This window comes from Centroberyx affinis, unplaced genomic scaffold, assembly GCF_046629955.1.
Source record: "Centroberyx affinis isolate AG114_WGS23_722 - 3 ecotype Tasmania unplaced genomic scaffold, CSIRO-AGI_Caff_v1 ptg000280l_1, whole genome shotgun sequence".
In the NCBI taxonomy this organism is placed as follows: Eukaryota; Metazoa; Chordata; class Actinopteri; order Beryciformes; family Berycidae; genus Centroberyx; species Centroberyx affinis.
Window position 1 is genome coordinate 27,289 of NW_027278959.1, and position 21,761 is coordinate 49,049.

Below are 21,761 nucleotides of genomic sequence, written 5' to 3' on the forward strand. Positions count from 1 at the left end.
CTTGCTTGTAGAGTGGAAGCTGTGGGACTAAGATGATAATGTTTGGAAGATTTCTGATAAAATTTGAAGGCGTGGAGCTAGAGTGTGTGACGACATCACGTGCTCTAGGTCTGAACATTCCGCGCAATACACACCCAATATAAAATCTGAAACTGTCCAAAAGTCGTATAAAACGTAATCTGCGATTGCGTAAAAACCGTAGTAGCTATTGAAAAGTGTCTTTAGACCAACAGAGTTCAAAGTCTTGTGACCCGTGTAAACTTTTAATCATGTTTCTGCGACAAAGTATGACCAAGTGGCGTGGCTCCAAAGAGGGGCCGATTTGATGAATTTGTGCGATTTTTTTTCCGATTCTCCATTCATTTCAATGGGCCGAAAATCGCACGTTTTCGCACTTCGTGCGAAAACTTTACGTACAATCTCTAAGAAAAGTCATAGCACTTGATTCCCGATCAAGGCGCACGTTTTGATGTATTTTGAGGGGTGTCGCAACAACGCCCCGAGACTAGTTACGCGCCGAAGTTTTGCAAGGAAGAATAATAAAAAGAAAAATAATAAAAATAATAATAAGTATGAGCAATAATAAGAATGTGCTCCTTTGCTTTGCAAAGCAGGCACACTAATAAGTATGAGCAATAATAAGAGTGTGCTCCTTTGCCTTGCAAAGCAGGCACACTAATAAGTATGAGCAATAATAAGAGTGTGCTCCTTTGCCTTGCAAAGCAGGCACACTAACTAGAAAATTTCAGGAAATTTTGAGTGTGCCTGCTGCTTGGTGCGCATCTCCATCCCTCGCACACACACAAACACAAACAGTATGACAGTATTAAACAGTATTAACTGTCGACCTAGCCAATCACGGGCAGGTGTGACAATTTCTGCCCAGAGACAGAGTCACTAGTTGCTATGGATACAGGCCCCCCTGTGGCGGGAAACTTTGAACTAATGTTTCATTAGCACTCACAATAAGCCAAGACTGTCCCCGAACAAATCCCTGTATCTCGAAAAGTAAAGCTCGCATCGAAAATGTTTTTTCACTTTGAGCGTCCCAAGACTTCACTGGCGACACTGATGTATGACATGTGTCTGTATGATTTAAACTAAAGGAGCTGTGATAAAATATAAATCACCTTCTTTTCGTCTTCTCACTCTGGGTTTGAGCGGTCAAATTACATGGAAGCGGATGGGAGTGTCGGACGGCACTCCCTGCCCTTTTGGGCGATTTATTCAAAAACCGTGGGTCCTATTTCAGTGGAAGTAACATTGGGTGAGAGAGGACAAAAATGCCTACAATTTGGTGTATAAATCATGCTTGTAGAGTGGAAGCTGTGGGACTTAGATGATAATGTTTGGAAGATTTCTGATCAAACTTGAAGGCGTGGAGCTAGAGTGTGTGACGACATCACGTGCTCTAGGTCTGAACATTCCGCGCAATACACACCCATTATAAAATCTGAAACTGTCCAAAAGTCGTATAAAACGTAATCTGCGATTGCGTAAAAACCGTAGTAGCTATTGAAAAGTGTCTTTAGACCAACAGAGTTCAAAGTCTTGTGACCCGTGTAAACTTTTAATCATGTTTCTGCGACAAAGTATGACCGAGTGGCGTGGCTCCAAAGAGGGGCCGATTTGATGAATTTGTGCGATTTTTTTTCCGATTCTCCATTCATTTCAATGGGCCGAAAATCGCACGTTTTCGCACTTCGTGCGAAAACTTTACGTACAATCTCTAAGAAAAGTCATAGCACTTGATTCCCGTTCAAGGCGCACGTTTTGATGTATTTTGAGGGGTGTCGCGGCTACGCTGCGAGACTAGTTACGCGCCGAAGTTTTGCAAGGAAGAATAATAAAAAGAAAAATAAAAATAATAATAAGTATGAGCAATAATAAGAATGTGCTCCTTTGCTTTGCAAAGCAGGCACACTAATAACTAGAAAATTTCAGGAAATTTTGAGTGTGCCTGCCGCTTGGTGCGCATCTCCATCCCTCGCACACACACAAACACAAACAGTATGACAGTATTAAACAGTATTAACTGTCCACCTAGCCATTCACGGGCAGGTGTGACAATTTCTGCCCAGAGACCGAGTCACTAGTTGCTATGGATACAGGCCCCCCTGTGGCGGGAAACTTTGAACTAATGTTTCATTAGCACTCACAATAAGCCAAGACTGTCCCCGAACAAATCCCTGTATCTCGAAAAGTAAAGCTCGCATCGAAAATGTTTTTTCACTTTGAGCGTCCCGAGACTTCACCGGCGACACTGATGTATGACATGTGTCTGTATGATTTAAACTAAAGGAGCTGTGATAAAATATAAATCACCTCCTTTTCTTCTTCTCACTCTGGGTTTGAGCGGTCAAATTACATTGAAGCGGATGGGAGTGTCGGACGGCACTCCCTGCCCTTTCGGGCGATTTATTCAAAAACCGTGGGTCCTATATCAATGGAAGTAACATTGGGTGAGAGAGGACAAAAATGCCTACAATTTGGTGTATAAATCTTGCTTGTAGAGTGGAAGCTGTGGGACTAAGATGATAATGTTTGGAAGATTTCTGATCAAACTTGAAGGCGTGGAGCTAGAGTGTGTGACGACATCACGTGCTCTAGGTCTGAACATTCCGCGCAATACACACCCATTATAAAATCTGAAACTGTCCAAAAGTCGTATAAAACGTAATCTGCGATTGCGTAGAAACCGTAGTAGCTATTGAAAAGTGTCTTTAGACCAACAGAGTTCAAAGTGTTGTGACCCGTGTAAACTTTTAATCATGTTTCTGCGACAAAGTATGACCGAGTGGCGTGGCTCCAAAGAGGGGCCGATTTGATGAATTTGTGCGATTTTTTTCCCGATTCTCCATTCATTTCAATGGGCCGAAAATCGCACGTTTTCGCACTTCGTGCGAAAACTTTACGTACAATCTCTAAGAAAAGTCATAGCACTTGATTCCCGTTCAAGGCGCACGTTTTGATGTATTTTGAGGGGTGTCGCGGCTACGCTGCGAGACTAGTTACATACCGAAGTTTTGCAAGGAAGAATAATAATAATACTAGAAAATTTCAGGAAATTTTGAGTGTGCCTGCTGCTTGGTGCGCATCTCCATCCCTCGCACACATACAAACACAAACAGTATGACAGTATTAAACAGTATTAACTGTCGACCTAGCCAATCACGGGCAGGTGTGAGAATTTCTGCCCAGAGACTGAGTCACTAGTTGCTATGGATACAGGCCCCCCTGTGGCGGGAAACTTTGAACTAATGTTTCATTAGCACTCACAATAAGCCAAGACTGTCCCCGAACAAATCCCTGTATCTCGAAAAGTAAAGCTCGCATCGAAAATGTTTTTTCACTTTGAGCGTCCCAAGACTTCACCGGCGACACTGATGTATGACATGTGTCTGTATGATTTAAACTAAAGGAGCTGTGATAAAATATAAATCACCTCCTTTTCTTCTTCTCACTCTGGGTTTGAGCGGTCAAATTACATGGAAGCGGATGGGAGTGTCGGACGGCACTCCCTGCCCTTTCGGGCGACTTATTCAAAAACCGTGGGTCCTATTTCAATGGAAGTAACGTTGGGTGAGAGAGGACAAAAATGCCTACAATTTGGTGTATAAATCTTGCTTGTAGAGTGGAAGCTGTGGGACTAAGATGATAATGTTTGGAAGATTTCTGATCAAACTTGAAGGCGTGGAGCTAGAGTGTGTGACGACATCACGTGCTCTAGGTCTGAACATTCCGCGCAATACACACCCATTATAAAATCTGAAACTGTCCAAAAGTCGTATAAAACGTAAACTGCGATTGCGTAAAAACCGTAGTAGCTATTGAAAAGTGTGACCCGTGTAAACTTTTAATCATGTTTCTGCGACAAAGTATGACCGAGTGGCGTGGCTCCAAAGAGGGGCCGATTTGATGAATTTGTGCGATTTTTTTTCCGATTCTCCATTCATTTCAATGGGCCGAAAATCGCACGTTTTCGCACTTCGTGCGAAAACTTTACGTACAATCTCTAAGAAAAGTCATAGCACTTGATTCCCGTTCAAGGCGCACGTTTTGATGTATTTTGAGGGGTGTCGCGGCTACGCCCCGAGACTAGTTACACGCCGAAGTTTTGCAAGGAAGAATAATAATAAGTATGAGCAATAATAAGAGTGTGCTCCTTTGCATTGCAAAGCAGGCACACTAATTAAGTATGAGCAATAATAAGAGTGTGCTCCTTTGCCTTGCAAAGCAGGCACACTAATAATAATAAGTATGAGCAATATTAAGAGTGTGCTCCTTTGCCTTGCAAAGCAGGCACACTAATTATAATATTAAGTGATCCGTTTGGACAAGCAACATTATTGTCTCAAAATGAAAATCAGGTGTACCGTAAAACTTATAATGAAGACCGGGTCTCAAATAATGGCCTGATCTCTAACAGTAACTGAGGTGTGTTCTGTGTGCAAATAAAGGTCGGTTCACAATAAAAGCCGGGCAAAAAAATATAATATGGCAGAATTGCCAAAAAGGAGTCCAAGTTCATACAATACTTCTAGTCTAAAACAAATGACTAAAATTCCACAAAATATATCACCAAAAAGAGACGTTGCATGTAGTGGAAAACCCTGATATGTTTATCTCATTGCCATGGATACAAGTCCTGGAGCAAAATTGATTATGAAAACATAACTGCTTGGATCGCTATACAGCATTGCTCCTGTCAATATGTCAATATGTGACAGAAATGTTTTTGATTCCTTTTTATGGCTTTGGCAGTTTTTGTTTCATTCCGTTTTGATACGGTGATGCTTTGTTTGCAGTGTAGTAGTACTAATACTGGTAGTAGTAGTAGATGTAGTAGTAGTAGTAGTAGTTGTAGTAGTAGTAGCATCTGACATCAGTTGCCTATACCAGTAATACAAGAGTTACAACTATAATAAATTAATCTGATATCAACAAAATATTGTCCTAGTCTTACCCAGAGACTCTGCAAGTGTGGTTGCTGGGCTGCGGTGAAGAACATAATGAGCCTCATCCTTAAGGTTCACAATGGTTGCAAACAACCAATCTCCGCTCTCATCATCATGTAATCCGGGCTCCCGCTGATGGGAAGCACTTCTGTTGCTTGGTGCCCCAAGCCTCACTGCCAGAGGCCAGTTCAGGCCGACATCAAGCACATAGAACCTCAGTGTTTTATTGGTCCGACAGCGGAGCCCAGTGATGCCGCCTCCTTCCTGGTAAGGGACAGAGGAGGAGGGAGGCGCGAGGGGAATTCTCTTTGAGTCTGGCCCCTTGTTGGCTTGTGAGGAAGATTCATTGAGTTGAGGTTCTACTTTTCTGCAGCAGGCACTGTATTGACCAAACGGGCTGTAGCTACTCACAAAGTTGCTACAGACCACTGAGGTCGCAGTTTTTACGGACACAGGGGTAGGCAGTCTGCGCAGGCAGCAGTGTCTGAGATGAGACTCCAACACAGATTCCCCCTGAGCCGCGGAGGGGAAAGCGCAGCGTATAGAAGAGCCGGTCAAGTCGGATCGTGACAAGTTGAGGCACAGCTCGCACACACTGGTACCGGGGGCTGCACTGGACCCAGGAAGAACCACTGACTGGCAGCACACCGAGTGGGACAGAGAGGTGCCTCTTTTGTCCAAGCTGGAGCTGTAATTACTGCCACAGGAATGATAACGCACAACAACGTCTGCAATCTGAGAAACAAAGAAATAGAGTACAGAGTTAAACACAACAGACGGATCACAGAGATATTAAAGGGCATTTAGAAACTTAATTTTCAATTGCAGTCTATGTAACTTTTTCATCAATACTCACCTGCTGCAGTATGGGATTGGGCTTAGACCCAAGTGGATTGTGCGGCAGGAACAGCAGGAGGGCAGGGCCTTTGGTGAGTTCATGTTCCAGGATGCGGGACTTTGTTCCTGGTGGTTGCAGCCACTGGAGGACGGTCTCGCGGTGCTCAAACACCCAGCTGCAGATGCCCGCTGAGGTGAAGTTGCGTTCCCTGCGAGGGAAAATCTGAAAGAAGGGAATATACAATACATACTATCGACAATGCTGTTGCCTCTCATTGTTGTCTGACTATGCTGTTACCGTTTGTCTAATGTTTCAACTGTAGATTCACTTCTCATTATGCTCTAGTGTATATCCAACATTGTAGTGAAATGTATTCAGCATTAAATTGTATTTTCTAACCAGTGTTCTACATGCTGTCCATCATGGCCTGATAACATCACTTACCAAAGAAGAGTTAAATCTTCTGTGGAGGTAAACGGTTTCATCTTCTTTTACAGAGATGGCCTCTGCCACCTGCTTATTGGTCACCACCCCGAAACGAACAGCACCACGGAAATCTGCACCAGAAAAGAACAAAGACTTAAGAATGAAGACTGAAACCTGTTTGCATCTTTCACTTACATTTGATAACAGTAAACAAAACACAGATGCACTTCTGCACATTCTATGTTACCTACATCTGTAAATTTGATATATTTGATAATGTCAAGTAGTTTTAGACAATGCACATCTGCATGGTTAGACACATGTAATGTGTATGTAAATAAGTCCAACCTTCAGTATACCTGAAATGTGAATGGTTAATGATGGACACTTTCAATCTAACCAAATCTAATAACACAGAGAGCAAATGTACTGAAAATTCATAGATTTTCATTTTCCTCAATATGCTCTTTTGGTTGTTAGTATTAGTCATGCTTTCTTTTATACCCTATATTTTCTATATTAATATTTCAATAGTATTAATATATTCTTATAGGGTTATCCTATGTATGATATTATACGTATATTCTTATTTATATCTTACCCACTGCTATCTTTGCTGCTGCAATGGCCAAATTTCCCCACGGGGATCATTAATTCCAATCTGATCTAACATATTCAGCATGACCAGAGACTTTTATTGATTTAGAAAGAAATGGCCTCACTGCTGCATAATCAGAGCGACTGCCTATCAGTTCAGCTTACCCCTCTTGAGGGCCTGCAGGGCAGAGGACAGGTATGTGATGTACCCCGGCGGCTGAGGAGACGAGTTAAACTGAAAGAAACCCACCACTCCTGGCTAGGATAACAGAAGAGACAGAGAATCAGAATATATCATATGGAAAAAACACTTCAGTGATACAAAGAAGGCACTTCAGTAAAGATACAGATACATGCACCACATTTTCATTTCAACAAAGAAATTAAAACTTTCAGGTCATTTCTGGTGCCTTAATGAATGGCTAATAATAGCAAATTGCATAACTGTAACTCTTTATAGTGAGAAAGAGAGCTACACACAGTTGTCATCAACCAGCATACAGGGTGAGCGATCACTGTAATCCCCATCTTGGACCTAGCCACATGTCTGCTACCCCTCCCTCAGATGGCCCTGACCCCAAAACCAACCTCATGGTAGGAGAGAAAATCTTGAAGTGTGGCTCTTGATGGCAGGTAAGTGAGTGGTGTGATGACTCGGCGGACAAAACTTTCCACATAGGGAGCCATGAACGGACCCTTGTACTCTATAGGCCCAAATCTAGAGCACAGAACAACAGATACAAAATACATAATAAGACATAAGTTCAATTTGAAGATCCTTTACTAACAACTGCATTAGCTTGTACCCGCTGCGATACGTTTATACATCTTCTCTTTTTGACATGCAACATCATGGGGTCTCTATACGATTTAACTCCAATGACATGTCCATCGACTCAAATGTTACAAATGACAACAGTTAGCGTACTGATCTATGCTCCACTTTTTAAAGCATATACAGCTTTGCAATGGGGCTTCAAAACAGCAATGTAAGATCATCAAACATTCCAAAATTCACTTTTCCCCCCTAATCAATCGGAGTTTAGGATTTATTCTCAGTTTATTAACAATCTCGAGGTGAGCACTGGCTTGTTTGTTTTACTTGTGCAAAGACCATGGCAGCCACCTCATGGCATGACACTGCAGTGTTTTATACAACACAGCAGAGAATTCCTTTTCCCAACCCGCCGCCAATAGAAGATTTTATTCCCATTTTATATTTCTCACATAGTGCATAGAGATTTCATAAAAGCTGATTCCAAGTCATCCCATCTATTCAATCAGTTTACAAATCTCCTAGTAGAATGTCATATAATTTCAAATTGTTGTAAAAACAAGGTTAGACAAAGCTTGCACACTAGACTATGGCTAAACATTTAGCCAGTAGTAAAGTGAATGCAGGCTGCTCACCTAATCTGCGATGAATATTAAAACAAAAACACTGCTTTGAGTACTCTAACCTAGTTTAGTTATTGGGAGATATTTCAAAAGGTTTCCGTCTAATTTTAGTTTTGCCAATTTGATGAATGATAGATAAGAGTTAACGATTAATTTCAATGGAGGTGAATGATTTCCCCTACAATATTTTCACCCATGATTTTTATGGGTTGCAGCCCTTGATTTTGGGTAGTTGGGCTGTATTAGTTTAATATGCCACTGCAATCATAAGCACTGTGGCAAGATGGATTAAAATACAAGGCCATGCAAGGCCATTCTTCTCATGTTTTTTTCTGTATCCAATTCTTCACTGTCGACTATTCCATTTAAATACAAATAACTTCAGGAGGAGTTGCACTATCCACTATAAAGGAGGAAGGGCTTCTCTGTCTTACCTTCTGTAGAACAGATGGATGACTGGGTACTGATAGAAACGATTCTGTTTCCGGCATTTTCCCTGACTCCACCAGCAGTTCACAGCCACAAACTGCACCTGTTTGTGTGTGTGTGTGTGTGTGTGTGTAAGAGTAAAATACAAACTCTTTTTACACCACAGACCGGTTTCAACATGGTGTGTTGCTATCATTTTGACTCATGTCTGGAACAGTTGACATGGAGTCATGAACACAGGTCAGGCCCAGCCCCACTGCCATTTACACAACAAATAGAACCAAAAACATTTCTACCTGACTCATTACATCCCAACAGAGTTGCCATGTGCTGACATCAACAAACTTAGACATTCAAGTTAATAGCGTTTTCACTGTGAATGAAAGAAGTTGTTTGATTTCATAATCCTGTCAAATTTCCATTGTTTGTAAATTGAGCAGTCTGCTACTGACTGTCAGTAACTAAGTCTAAGGTATTAGCATGACTATAATGTTACTTCACTAAACTTTGGCTACAACTGCTATTTTTTTCTTATACACTTATCAGATAACATGTTCTTCTTCTTTTTCACATGATTGTGAAAAAGTTTTTCATGTGTCTCTGTAGCTTCAGCTGCTGGCCTCTATAACAACAACATGCTGGTCTAGTTTATCAGTGATCTTCCAATAGGGTGTCTGGTATGGTTGCTATGGTATTTAAAATGCTTCTGCAGAGGGCCTATTCTGTTCTCAGGTGTCCCGTACCTGCTTCGCCAGCTTCTTGGCCACTTGCTGCACCTCCTGTCGGGCAGCCATGGAGTGAGCACACCAGGGTGCATAGAAGAAAATGAGAGACACTTCTGCCACACCCCTCAGACGCTCCACCTGGTGAAAGAGTGTACATGTTACTGAAAATATATAATTTGTATGATATAAGTTGTACAATATCTGTCCCAGTAGGTCTGTTTGTGTTCATATGTTGGAAGTACAATCTTTAAGCGTTACCACCATGAATTAAGCTTTGTTGCTGTTATGCTTTTGAAGACTTAGGATAATCCCTGACTCATCACAAAATGTCTGCATCACGTGTCTGTGTGTTTGGGTCTCACCTGGTCCAGCTGGCCCAGGTAGAGATCCACCACTGGAGCCTCGGCAGAGAAGAACCGGACGGGAGGCCGCGCTGCTGCCACCACATTCTTGGCACGGCTAGAAAGAGATGATTTCAGTGTGAATCGGGGTTAATGATTACACACAAATTGGGTTTTCTACTAGGAGCTCAGTAGAAAACTGTTGGAGCAAACTGGGGGGATTGTTGCTGAAGAGGACAGGATAAGTAGGACATGGCTGAGATAATTTGTCTGTAATTTGCCTGAAGTCTGAATCATCCTGCCTAAATAGGGACAGTTGGGTGAGCAGGAAGATATCCTTTATAAATAAAATAAAACTTAATCAAAAAGACCACAACAAGAGCTCTAAATTGAAGGAGCAATAATGACTGTGTGTATTATGGCACTGTCTAATAGCCTTTAAACGGTTTAAAGCAATAATCCTCTTCCTGAAGTACACGTCAGTTTCTCTAGATCAGCTGCACAACATGATGAATTTAACAACCACCCTGATGCACTACACATTACTGGGCTATTATTAGAGGTAGTTAATTAATGGCATACTACTACTACTACAGAGCAATGTTTATCTCTCAGCGAAGTGATCACACATTGCTCAGTGAGTCTCGTGCAAGCCTATCCGCCTAAAAAGCTCAGTGTATTATAACACGAACAGGCTAACTGAACTGAGGCTCGTCTCTATGTTTACGTTACCTGCATGTGAACTTGACGGCCAGTATGAGAAGGACACTGAGCACGATAGCCCCGCAGACAAGATCTGGTCTCCGGGCCATCAGAAACAGCACCTGCCGGAGAGACTGCCGCACCCGGCGCAGCATTACAGGCTGTCGGCTCTCCGTCCCATTTATACGCCCCGGGTGGTGCTAAACACGTCCATTTGCCTAACGGGGTGGGGAGGAAGACAGGGCGACAGGCGACAAGGTTATCCTGGATTGGACATCGGTCCTGTTTGTGAACAAGGGTTTCAAACACGGTCAGACCAACCTTTCTTCCCCACGTAGACTTTCTACTTCCGCAATAATGACGCCAGGGGAAGTCTGAAATTGCTGCTGCTGGTTTAAAACGCGCAGTAATATTAGCCGTATTACAGCAATCAGGATAAAAAGAGACATTAACTAGAGCCTAGGCTAAATATGAATGGCAGCGGTCCAAATAATCGTCAAGTTATGTTTTATCCTTCATCAATGTGTTTGTAGTTAGGCGTGTTGAACCGGGATACTCTTTTGAGACTGTCCCTACGTTGTAACGACAGAAAAGCTGTTGCTGTTGCCATGAAGGTTTTTGGACGCTAGGTGGCGATCGTTCTCCTCTGTGACAGGAATAGACACCTCTCATCTCAAAGTGGGGAGCACAAATACGCTCTTTTAACCAGAGCAGACCCAAACAATGGCCGAGACCAGGGGTTCCCAAACAGTTTTTATGTCAAGGACCCAGAGATCAAAGGCTTTAAACCAGAGACGATCCATCTGATTAACGTTTTATCACAGGAACCCCCATCTGAGAAGGGTTTTGTTTTTGTTTGTTGTCTGTTTGTACTGTAGGTGGAAGATAAAGGTGGGGGGAGTGAAACTTCTTATCAAAATAGTCGTTATTTTACATGTTCTTATTGTGCTACAGTTTCTAACGAATAAAGCAATAGTGAAATTAAACTAGTCTTCATTTGGCCATGGACCTTCAGGAACCTTCTCAAGGACCATTAGGGTCCCCTGACTCCACTTTGAGAACTGCTAGCCTAGATCAAAAAATCTATACAAAGATTCTTTCAATTAATTCTTCCTTTCATTGTTCCCTTTACCCTTACTTTATCCTTTATTACACAAATGAGGCATGAGTCGGGATTCATTAAGAATTCTGTTATGAAGCACTATAGTTGCTCAGAGAAGCCTAAATTTAGTAGCCTGGTGTGGTGGGAGTAGATTCGGGATGCCAGGAGTTATGCTGATCCTTCTAGAGGTGTCATGGACCTAATTAAACATCTGTTGATGAGAAGTCCCCATTTGACAACAGCAATAACATACCCACTCTCACCCACCCCACCTTTTCCTCTAACATCCAAACCCAGATTTCTACATAGGTGCTCACCATAGTTTAATATAGCACAAGGGCGTTATATCAGATGGTGTGTATTGGTAAATAAGCATTCTCAGCTGACAGATTTGGCAAAATGTGTAAATGACCTCTCTCATGTCCTCCACTATTAGGACAGAGAAATGAGGATTTTTGGGATATACTGTATAGCAGACACCTACATGGGCCTACAGTATTTTAGATGACAGGCATTTGTTCAACAGGTGAAATTCTATTTCATAATTTCTGATCGCCACATAATCCATCCTCAGATTCTGTTTCTACTCTACTTAAAAAAGTGTGTACATCTTCATTACATTTCAAATAAAATGTGGCAATTGACGGCCCAACAAATACAAATGTACAATAAATAATCATATAATTTAAAAATCTTTATTTTTTTCTTTGTCATTAACACAACAACATCAAAGATCCCATCTGCAGAACAGAATCACAGTGTAGTACTATAAGTGCAAAGAAATAATGCAAAAATAAAAAAAAGTCTTTGATCAGCTCAACTACCCATCAAATGGAAAGACATTGCAAACAAAATCTGAACAATTAAAAAAATGTGCAATGCAATATTTGTCAGAGCAGTATAAGCAAATGAACTTTGCTACAAATGGATTCTCCTTAAAATCATAAAGATTAGAAAAGATCAGTGTCAGCGTCTAAATTCTTTTTTGATTTAAGAACATAGGTTTTATTTCAAATCCAAGTGCCACACCTCTTGTGAAAGGAAACAGTACAATTCCTGCAACACACTTCAATATTGTAAATTGGTCTCCAAGACTGCATTGTTTGTTTTCCCTTGAATCAACTATAAAGCCCTAGGATCACAGCAGGATGCAGAACAAACTACGAACCTTGACACGCCATCTGACATGTTTCACAATCATGTTACCAAAACTGGTAGAGTGTGTTTTCTGAAAGCTGTGTAGCACCAAGATTGCATTCCACTTAAGTCACAGCCCAGAGCCACACTGAAGACCTAAAATATAATTGCATAGGCATTCATACGGAATACAGATTTATATACACATGTAATGATACTGCTTCGCTCAGAACTTCTATCCTGTTACTGAAAATGTTACTTGTAAAGCAGCAGTTGTGTTATTTGACTGATTGCGGATTACATGTCATAAGACAGTTAATAAAGAAGTGAACAGAAAAGGAAGGTATCCATAATTCTTTTGTTACACCTAGCACTGTACCCCAAGTGAGAAGTCTATAAATGCATTAAAAAAAAGCTTAACTTTCACTGGAGTAAAACCATTATCTTAATGCTACAAAGCTATCAGCTTTCAGGAAACACACTCTCCTTATTTAGCCGGTCTTCACTACCTCAAGTGTCTGTAACATGAATTATCTTTTGCATAACGACCCTATAGAACATTTGGCTATGTGGCTTGTGAATGCATTATGCACAGAGATCACTGCGGTAGATTGTTTATCTCTTCTAGTGAATAACATCACAGATATTTTACTTACTGTTTCTAATCTTTTTTTGGTTTCGCTTCTTCTGCTATAGCACAGTGCGGCTCTTGTTCCCCATTGCAGCCATCCAGTAGAGAAGCAAGATAAGAAGCAAGATGTGAGAAGAACTCTCTTTCCAGCAGTACGTAAGCCAGTCTCATATGAGGATACGCCATGTGGGATACTGCTGAAAGTAAATACTTGTCCTCTTCAGCGACTGTATTTCTGACCAGTTATTGTATTTAATGTGTGCCAACTGCATGGCATCAACTGGGCCACAGAGCATTTGCATTTCCTTACAGTGCCTGTGTTTCTGGGTGCATTAGCTGCTGCACCACCAAGTCTATATTAATGATGGGGTTGAAGTAGAGAGCCCAGTAGAACAGGCAGTTGCACACAAACTGAGGGACAAAAGGCCACAGGAGGGCAAAGGCAAACCCCTGAGATAATATCTTCCACATGTGGCTCCACATCCTGCTTGGCAGTGTCCTAGGGAAAGTGGGAGTTATAGGTTAGTGTATATGATTGTGTGTGTGTTTGTGTCGCAAAGTAGAAAGCTTTTTTTCCCCCCAGTGTGTGTACCTGATCCTGGCCCTTGTCCAGAGCCTCCACAGAGCGCAGCCTTCCAGCACGGACAGCAGCATGGCATTAACAATGATGAAGCGAGATGTCCAGTAGTGGACCGCTAGCCAATTCCAAGCAAACTCTGCAATCAGCTGGTATGGAAGCAGGAGGTACTTCACTAGAAACTCTGCCCACTGCCGCCAGCTGGGTTCCATCTGGCAAAAAGAGCATAGAAAACAAGAGAAAACAACTGTGAAATTAATGAAACAAAGGAATGTGGCACTTTCAGCCATTAAAATAGATATTAATGCAAGTAAGACTACAACAGAACTTATTGTTATAGTGAGATCCAACATCTTTCTCCCATACGACATAAAGCTGCAACCTCACTGGGTATGCACAGTAATAATCCCATTTTTATCCAATTAGTCTGAGTAATGTCACATCTTGGTCTGACTCCATTCAGTTTTTTAAACGTGTGCATGAGTCAAAAAGGGCACAGAGGAAATTGGATGCAACTGGATGCAGCAGCAGAAAAAACAAATAAATGACAAAATCCCCAAATTTGGGAACATCTCCGAGCCCCTTTTCATACTGAACCAAATGAAAGAAATCAACCGGCTAAAGATGGGCTTCAACACTGAAATGGTGAAAGTAGACTTCAATCTCTGTCACCAAAGAACACCAGTGGAAGATACCAGAGACACCCAAGTAGTGCTCCTCTCCCTCCTTCTGTTCACTTTGGTGAAATGATGTTCTGTAAGTGCATCAATGCCCACAACATTGAATACCAAAAAAATCTGACAAAATGTTCAGACATTTTGTGTGGGATACGGAGATGGCTCTGGGCTGGATCTCATTCTGTCACATTCTTTTCTTTGTAAACTAACCTGACGACCAAATAAATCCACGTATAGTTACTTAGAGGAAACATTACTTCAAACCATTAACGCGTCAATCGCACTCTCACCTTAACGTGATTATTTACAGTAACTAGGGTATTATGTGCATGTAAATGTACCCACTGCTTTAGCCTTTACTCCAACTTTACAATACTATATTAGCTGGCCTTTAAGATGATAATTTGTTTGGTTGCGGAAAATGGCACCTGTGTGTCGCGGAGGAAGCTGTTCTCCAGTGATTGGTCAGTCTGTGTGATGGCGGGACAGCAGGTGTGCAGGAAGGGCAGGAAGGTTTCCGAATAGTCAAACAGATACAAGTAGAAGAGTGTGAGACGAGGGGAGCTCTTCAGTGCATACAGCAAGAACAGAGCCTTGCCTGCATTAACCGCCTGGCAGAAAGGGAGAGAAACACAAAGTTAGAAGACAATCATTTGGTTGTGCGCGTATGACAAACATTTTGGTTGTTAAAACCAGTCCATAAAATCTTAATTATGGAATCTTTTCTCAAATGAAAGGACTGTTGTATAATACTAACACACAGCATCTACTCCTGCATGCCATTGCAAACCACACTGGAATTACTTTGACCCATACTAAAGCACCCAACTGGAAGTGAAGCCAGGTAGTCTACTCAAAAGGTGCTCAGAGGTACAGTATATGAAATAGGTCAGCAAGGTCTCTTTGATATTGTTATGAATCTGCTTGGTGTGCAGTCCTGCTAATCATGACAGCTTGTCATACTCATTTGCATCTTCGCCAAATGTTGGAATTGTTCCAAAGTCTTGTGATAGTTCTCTGGTCTCTTTATGAAACATAACCCATCACATTATTGTTGTTTCCCCTGATATGTTATTTTACCATCACTCACTGTCAGATGATGTAAACTGTAACATTTTATCATATCATCATACAACTTCCTGGATATTATTTTCATAATGTCTACTCACTGAGAGGTGTGAGGGTGAATTATACTGATTTTGGATACATATTTGCAAACCAAACAATTTTAAAATTCAGTACACTAAACAAGGCTAAAGATCAATAGAATCTACATGGTATAATAGGAGTATTGGGGCAGAGCAATTCGACTGTTTACCTTATACTCCCAGAGGTTCTGGGGTGGTTTGACTCCCAAGGCTTTAACTCTGTCCAGCTCAGCCAGAACAGCTCGTCTGTGAGCCTGATTTTCAATGGTGTAGGGAGGCTTGGACAACTCTTCGTCACCCAGCATCAACAGTAACCTAAGGAGATCAAACCACAATAGCATATGGCATGACCATAACGGAACCATGACCTGAAACTTAAACTTGTGTTTCGCTCTAAAAAGTGAAACAGAAACATGTTAATTGCTAATGTTAGATAAGTGAAACTATGTTTGGTAAATATGTCTCAGTTCAGTTTTCATTCTGTATGATGAAGGAAGGATGTATGGGAATGTACCTGCATTTCAAAAGCATGACAAGGAAAAAAAATTAAAAACAAAAAAAAATACATAAAATTGCATTTGCTTTCAAATTCAGTCTAATTTATCCTTACCGTCCATTCACCTTCTCCTGCTCGAAGGGTTCTCTGTAGAGCTGGGCCCAGGGCCCCAAGTGTTCCAGCCAGGACACGACTTCCTCCGGCGTCCAGCGAGACACAGGCTTACTGATCAGCAGGTCATGCTGCTCTGCCTCACCACCGCTCCAGTGATACACCAGCAGCATCACCTGGCAACACACACAAACATGGACAAGAAAGGTATCATGAGCCCCGGTTTCACTTAGCACTTGGATATGACTTTTGTCAAACGATCACACCAGGATGCATTACATGACAACTGCTGCTGATCTTCAAGATTAGGAGATGAACAGGCTTGCATTGTGATTCGAATTTTTCATAGTCAGGACCAGGGCCAGCCTTCCAACACTTCCACACAGTGGCGAACTTTAAGTATGTGATCAGCTTAGGGTGAGCCATCAAGCGACCAGTTAGGTTGGCCACAATTTCCTTGGGTGTAATGTGATATATAAAATTGCATAATTGCAATTATGTTGTTGTGTTGAAAGGGCGTGCTTTTTGGGTTTGACTGCTTGAGATTTCCTTTGCCCCATTGGATTGTATCAGAGAACAGTGCTCCCTGTAAACTGAAAGCTACATAAATCTTCAGTGAAGTAATTGAGGAAATTTTGATCAGAATCGATCGGCATGATGGCTAAAACTAGGCCAAGGCCGAAAATACCCAGAATTATCCTTTAATGACCTGAAAAATTTACTAATAATGTCCATCCCTAAACTGGGCACAAAAACAGAGAATAAGACAGGCAGCACAGCATTAAACAGTGATAAATATCATAATATCATAATAGTGGTTCTACTGCTCCTGCTATTTGTGACCCCAGCAATCAATCGGTACCTACAGTATGTCCTCTTTCTAAAAACCTGTTGAGATGAAATGCAAATTCAGGATGAGTGTCAGGCCATGACATTGAGACAAAATGCTGTAATCTATTTACATACTCATGCAAACAGTAGCGCACACACACATTTCACTGCCACGCAGCAAGACACACAGAGACGTTGCTCCCGACTGCCACATGGACAAAATCAACAGTCTACATGACATGTACAACCGATCTCTTCATCCACTGTTGCAGCACCCTCAAATGTTACAGACTACTGTTGTTAAAAACCCAAGAGTTTTACTGAAATCTGTTCCAACCTCATAAACATTTTAACGTAAATGTCAAACTATTTTAAATGTTATCATCAGTATAAACAGTAGAGCATAGATGTTCTACGTTAGCTAATACTGTTTTAGACTTGCTGTAATTTCCCCCAAAGGAGGGGAGAGGAGGGATGGGGCACTGGAACTACAAAAATTGTCTTTGGTGGGACATTATGTATTACAGACTAGCATTCATTGATTAGGGATGCATCAATTGCAGACTAAGAATGTACCAGTTTGATACTGAGGATCAGCATCAGTGTCTGATATTGGTCTCAACCCCTAGATTAGATGTCAGAAAATATGAATGTTATTTACTTAACCAATTATGTAAATTGATTAGAAGTTCAGCAATCCTTACTTTAATTGTGGTTACTAAGAGTAAACTGGAATTCAATTTTACATTGTAGGCATTTAACCAGCGCTCTTATCCAGAACAACTTACAATGAGTGCAACAGGTTTTTCAGAACCAGTGGTTCTGTATATCTACCACAGTGCTTCACAAGATGTTTTCTATCTTCAAACTGCATTAAAAAAAAAATCACAATCACAAATTGTTTTGACAATTTGAAAATTTTCACAGGTCAATTTTGCACAATCTTTACAGACAGCACATATGTGAGGACACTGGCAATACAGATGTAGGTTCAAATTCTGTGTAAAGATGATAATCTAGCAAAAAGGAAGGAAGTTGTCCCTATTAAAAGTACCCTTCAAAATCTGTAAAATCTTCTGTTTTGGTAAAGCTCAAAAATTGCAGGTGCAATTTCTATGGTAACCATGTTGCAATGGCAATGGGACCTGATATAAAATGTATTAGCAAGAAAGGTAGCTAGGTACCGTAGCATCAATTTCTTCAATTTTGGCAAAAGAAATGCATTTTAAATCATTTTGCTGCACAAGATACCGTGCCAAAAGTCAAGGGTGAATATGTTTTATTGCCACTGTATACTTACAGCCACACATGTGAGTGCAGTGAGGACTCCAGAGAAGAAGAAGCCTGCTCCTTTGTGCTGGTTGGTCCTGGATCTACCTATGGTATCCCCATACCTAAAGATATATAGATACAGTACATTATCTAAGCCAGACACGTTGCTTCAGAAGACAATGGGATTACGATATTAACATAGATAAGACATCTGTACACATCACAAATGACTGATGAGTTCAACTAGATAAAATCACTGTCTACCTACACTAAGCTGACACCCTCTTTCAAAGCTCTTGAATTTCAATATACCTAGCAGATAGCAAAACAACTTATATCATATACTCTACCTCTGGAATGCCAGCAAGCTACGGGAGATTTTGGGGTTAGCCTGGATCTCTGCTCTCCTCCGTTGCACTACGTCACTGAACAGCTTGTCTGCTGCATCCCTAGGAAGAAGAGAGATAAGTAAGTACATGGAATTTGTGGATGAAAGAGTATTTTAAAAAGGAAATGGAAGAGAAATAAAGGGATATTTTGAGATCTTGGTGTTTCAGACAGTATCACAATGTGAGGCCTAAGTGCGTAAACTGTAATGGTTTGTGTTGAATTTGATCTGCTTGTCTATGTCAACCTTCAGCCAGCCTGAGAGCGCTTTCACACCTGCTGTTGGGAGCGGTTGAATCAAACTCTGGAGCGTTTACCTCCTTGGTGTGGTTTGTTTGGGTATGTGAGAAAAAATATTCTGCCAAGTATAATTTTTACTGGCCAAAAAAAATTAACATACAGTTTTCATAGAAATATGTCACCCTATGACGGAAGACGATTAGGGCCATGTGAAAAATGTACTTGAGTATCAGATTAATCTAAGAATTGTGAGTTTAAAGACAGAATTCTGAGGATGTCTGAATTCTGAATTCAATGTCAGAATTCGGAGATTATCAAAACTCAAATGTGTTTCATGTGGCCGTAATCCTCTTCCACACCCTACCTATTTTCAATGCTGTTTCATGTATTCATATATGTATGTGTTTCAAGTTCTGCATGTTCATTAAAAACTTGCTCACTCCCTTATACAATGGATCAAGTTTGTAATCATGAAGTGAAAGAGAACTCAGTATAACCAAGGCATTTAAATGTCATCACCAGCTAGTGAGCCAGGTGACCCTTACTGATTTATTCACCAAAGACACATTTTACTGGCATTTGGAGCATGGTGGGTGGTAATTTCCAACCCTGATCATTGCCATCAGTGTGATTATAATACAGGGCTGCATGATTTAGGGCTGCATGATTTTTGGTGTGTAAATCCCTTAGGTAGGTTGTTTTTTCCTTTTACCCACTAAATTCCTGACCAATGAACGGAGGACATTTGCAAGCACATGGCTTTTGTTTACAAACTGTAGTCCACTTGGTTTGGAGCAGTGTAAAAGCAAATCAGACCAATTGAAAAAGTAAACAATGTATCACAGTCATACTGGGTCAGACTAAGCAAACAGACCATTACATGAGAAAGCACCCATTATGTTGTTCAGAGGAATTGTTGAATAGCGCACAAGAACATTTAAATAAGATAATTTGTATAGGTAATGGACTGGTGTTTGTGTAATCCAAGTTTGAAAGTTGTTAAGAAGTAGATTGATTGGAATTTCCATAAAACAGCATGTCTGATGCCATGAGATAAAAGTGCTTCAAGTCTTTTGGTTCTGTAATACGCATTGTATCAAGTGTGCTGCCATACATCATTTCACAGATGGATATAAGCTCATGCAAACCAACCACCAGCTTTTTCATAATCTCCTGCTTCATAGCTGAGCCACCATAGGCTTCAAAAATTCAATAGGGATATAAATTCAATAGAGAAATATATCCAACAAACCAAAAACTAGCATGGATACAAAACAGTTACAGGCCGTAATATATGCAAAACATAAGGACAGAAATAACAGACACACACATAAGGAGTCATTTGGGGGATGATTTAGCTCCTTATTAAACAACTACTTTTGGTACCATTGGTACCATTTATACAACAACCCTATTTTGGTAGCAGCAAGGATGCTTCCACTGGAGGTGTACCATTTGACCACACCTGTCACAAGCACCAACTTTCTCAGAGGCCGTCAGCCGGCCTGTAGGTGAGTGAAACATAACGTACATCGTCAAAAATCAAACATTTATCTGTTGAAATGACCTGGTTGCGTATAGCATACCTCAGCATTATGTTGACTTTAGGGAAGCCCTCCCACTTCTCCCGGCACTCGGGGCACTCATTCTTGTGCGAAGACTCCCACCACAGAGCCAGACAATGGCGGCAGAAGTTATGCCCGCAGTTTAAAGTGGTGGGGTTCACCAGGATGTCATAGCAACAGTGACATGAGAACTCGTGTTCTGAGATGCTGCTGCTGCTGGCAGGGAATAGGGGGGATTCAGTTGAGTGAGGAGTGTCATCCATCAGCACTCCAAGACCACCACCCAATGAATCCCTCTCCATCTGTAGATGGTGTAGCATTTCAAGTCTGAAAGACAAGATAAACAATGTCACAAAGAAGAAACAGAAACGGAAAGTGATGCAAGAGTGATTAGGTAAAAGATGATCACAGACTGTAAAAGCTCCTCGTAGACAAACTGCACATGTGAATTTGTTTAATAATGAACTTGGCTTTATTGTTAATCGGCATACGTTTACCTGCATCTTATATCTTATATTTGGTCAAAAGGGTTTGTATAGCAGTGCTACTATGGAGGAGACGGGTCAATAAAACACGATAAATGTGTACTGTGTACACAAAGAAAAGCAAAAGACGACCTGGTCGGCACTAAACCATAGGACAGTACGTAAGAAGTAACGTTAGTTTAAACAAAAACAATCGCAGGTGCCACATCTTGATCTGCATGTTAGCTTCCCTATCACTGGCTAGCTAACGTTAGTCATTGGCAACTAGCTAGCTGAGTTTCGTGCAACAGCAACATTTACAGGTCTTATATGAAGCAAGAAGAATAGTTGTCAATAACAATGTAGATGCCAAAATGTACCCTCTTTAGCTTGAAGCTGGATATGCTAGCTAACGATTAGCCTTGCTAAATTAGTAACATATCTGCTAGCCAACGTCATTCGACTAACCAACTCCCCCTTCCCTTTCCCACCTTATCTTGCCTCAGGAATGGCCTTTGTGAAGATGACTAGCTGGAAGATCACATCACATACCTGGCAAACCACGTCTGCTGATCGTTAAATTAACTTAAAACGCTCTGTTTGCGGTAATGGAAAAATAATCTGCCCGACATAGCTCCGCTTTGGAAAGCCCCACGCACGCACACATGCACGTCTGTCTGTCATGCGGGTAGCAAATAACACTCCTCAT

General features: G+C 41.2%; 2 protein-coding genes across 3 annotated transcripts; both read right to left on the bottom strand.

The window, feature by feature from the left end:
- Window positions 1–4,588: 4,588 nt before the first annotated feature.
- On the bottom strand, window positions 4,589–10,751 carry LOC139639120 (thioredoxin domain-containing protein 11-like). Its single transcript, XM_071513198.1, has 9 exons — window positions 10,445–10,751; window positions 9,734–9,830; window positions 9,390–9,509; window positions 8,652–8,749; window positions 7,408–7,537; window positions 6,985–7,078; window positions 6,241–6,353; window positions 5,815–6,018; window positions 4,589–5,693 (listed from the first exon to the last, which is right to left on the bottom strand). Exons 1-9 carry the CDS (start codon window positions 10,567–10,569, stop codon window positions 4,941–4,943), a joined length of 1,734 nt encoding a protein of 577 aa, XP_071369299.1. The 5' UTR covers window positions 10,570–10,751; the 3' UTR covers window positions 4,589–4,940.
- Window positions 10,752–12,254: 1,503 nt separating this feature from the next.
- Window positions 12,255–21,720, bottom strand: LOC139639103 (bifunctional apoptosis regulator-like). 2 transcript variants are annotated; one of them, XM_071513182.1, is made up of 9 exons: window positions 21,605–21,720; window positions 20,610–20,915; window positions 18,747–18,845; window positions 18,425–18,518; window positions 16,297–16,469; window positions 15,857–16,001; window positions 14,967–15,149; window positions 13,877–14,073; window positions 12,255–13,783 (listed from the first exon to the last, which is right to left on the bottom strand). In XM_071513182.1, exons 2-9 carry the CDS (start codon window positions 20,906–20,908, stop codon window positions 13,591–13,593), a joined length of 1,383 nt encoding a protein of 460 aa, XP_071369283.1. In that variant the 5' UTR covers window positions 20,909–20,915; window positions 21,605–21,720; the 3' UTR covers window positions 12,255–13,590. The 2 variants fall into 2 exon arrangements, with proteins under 2 accessions (XP_071369283.1, XP_071369290.1); XM_071513189.1 differs by having other exon boundaries at window positions 21,544–21,698.
- Window positions 21,721–21,761: the final 41 nt, after the last annotated feature.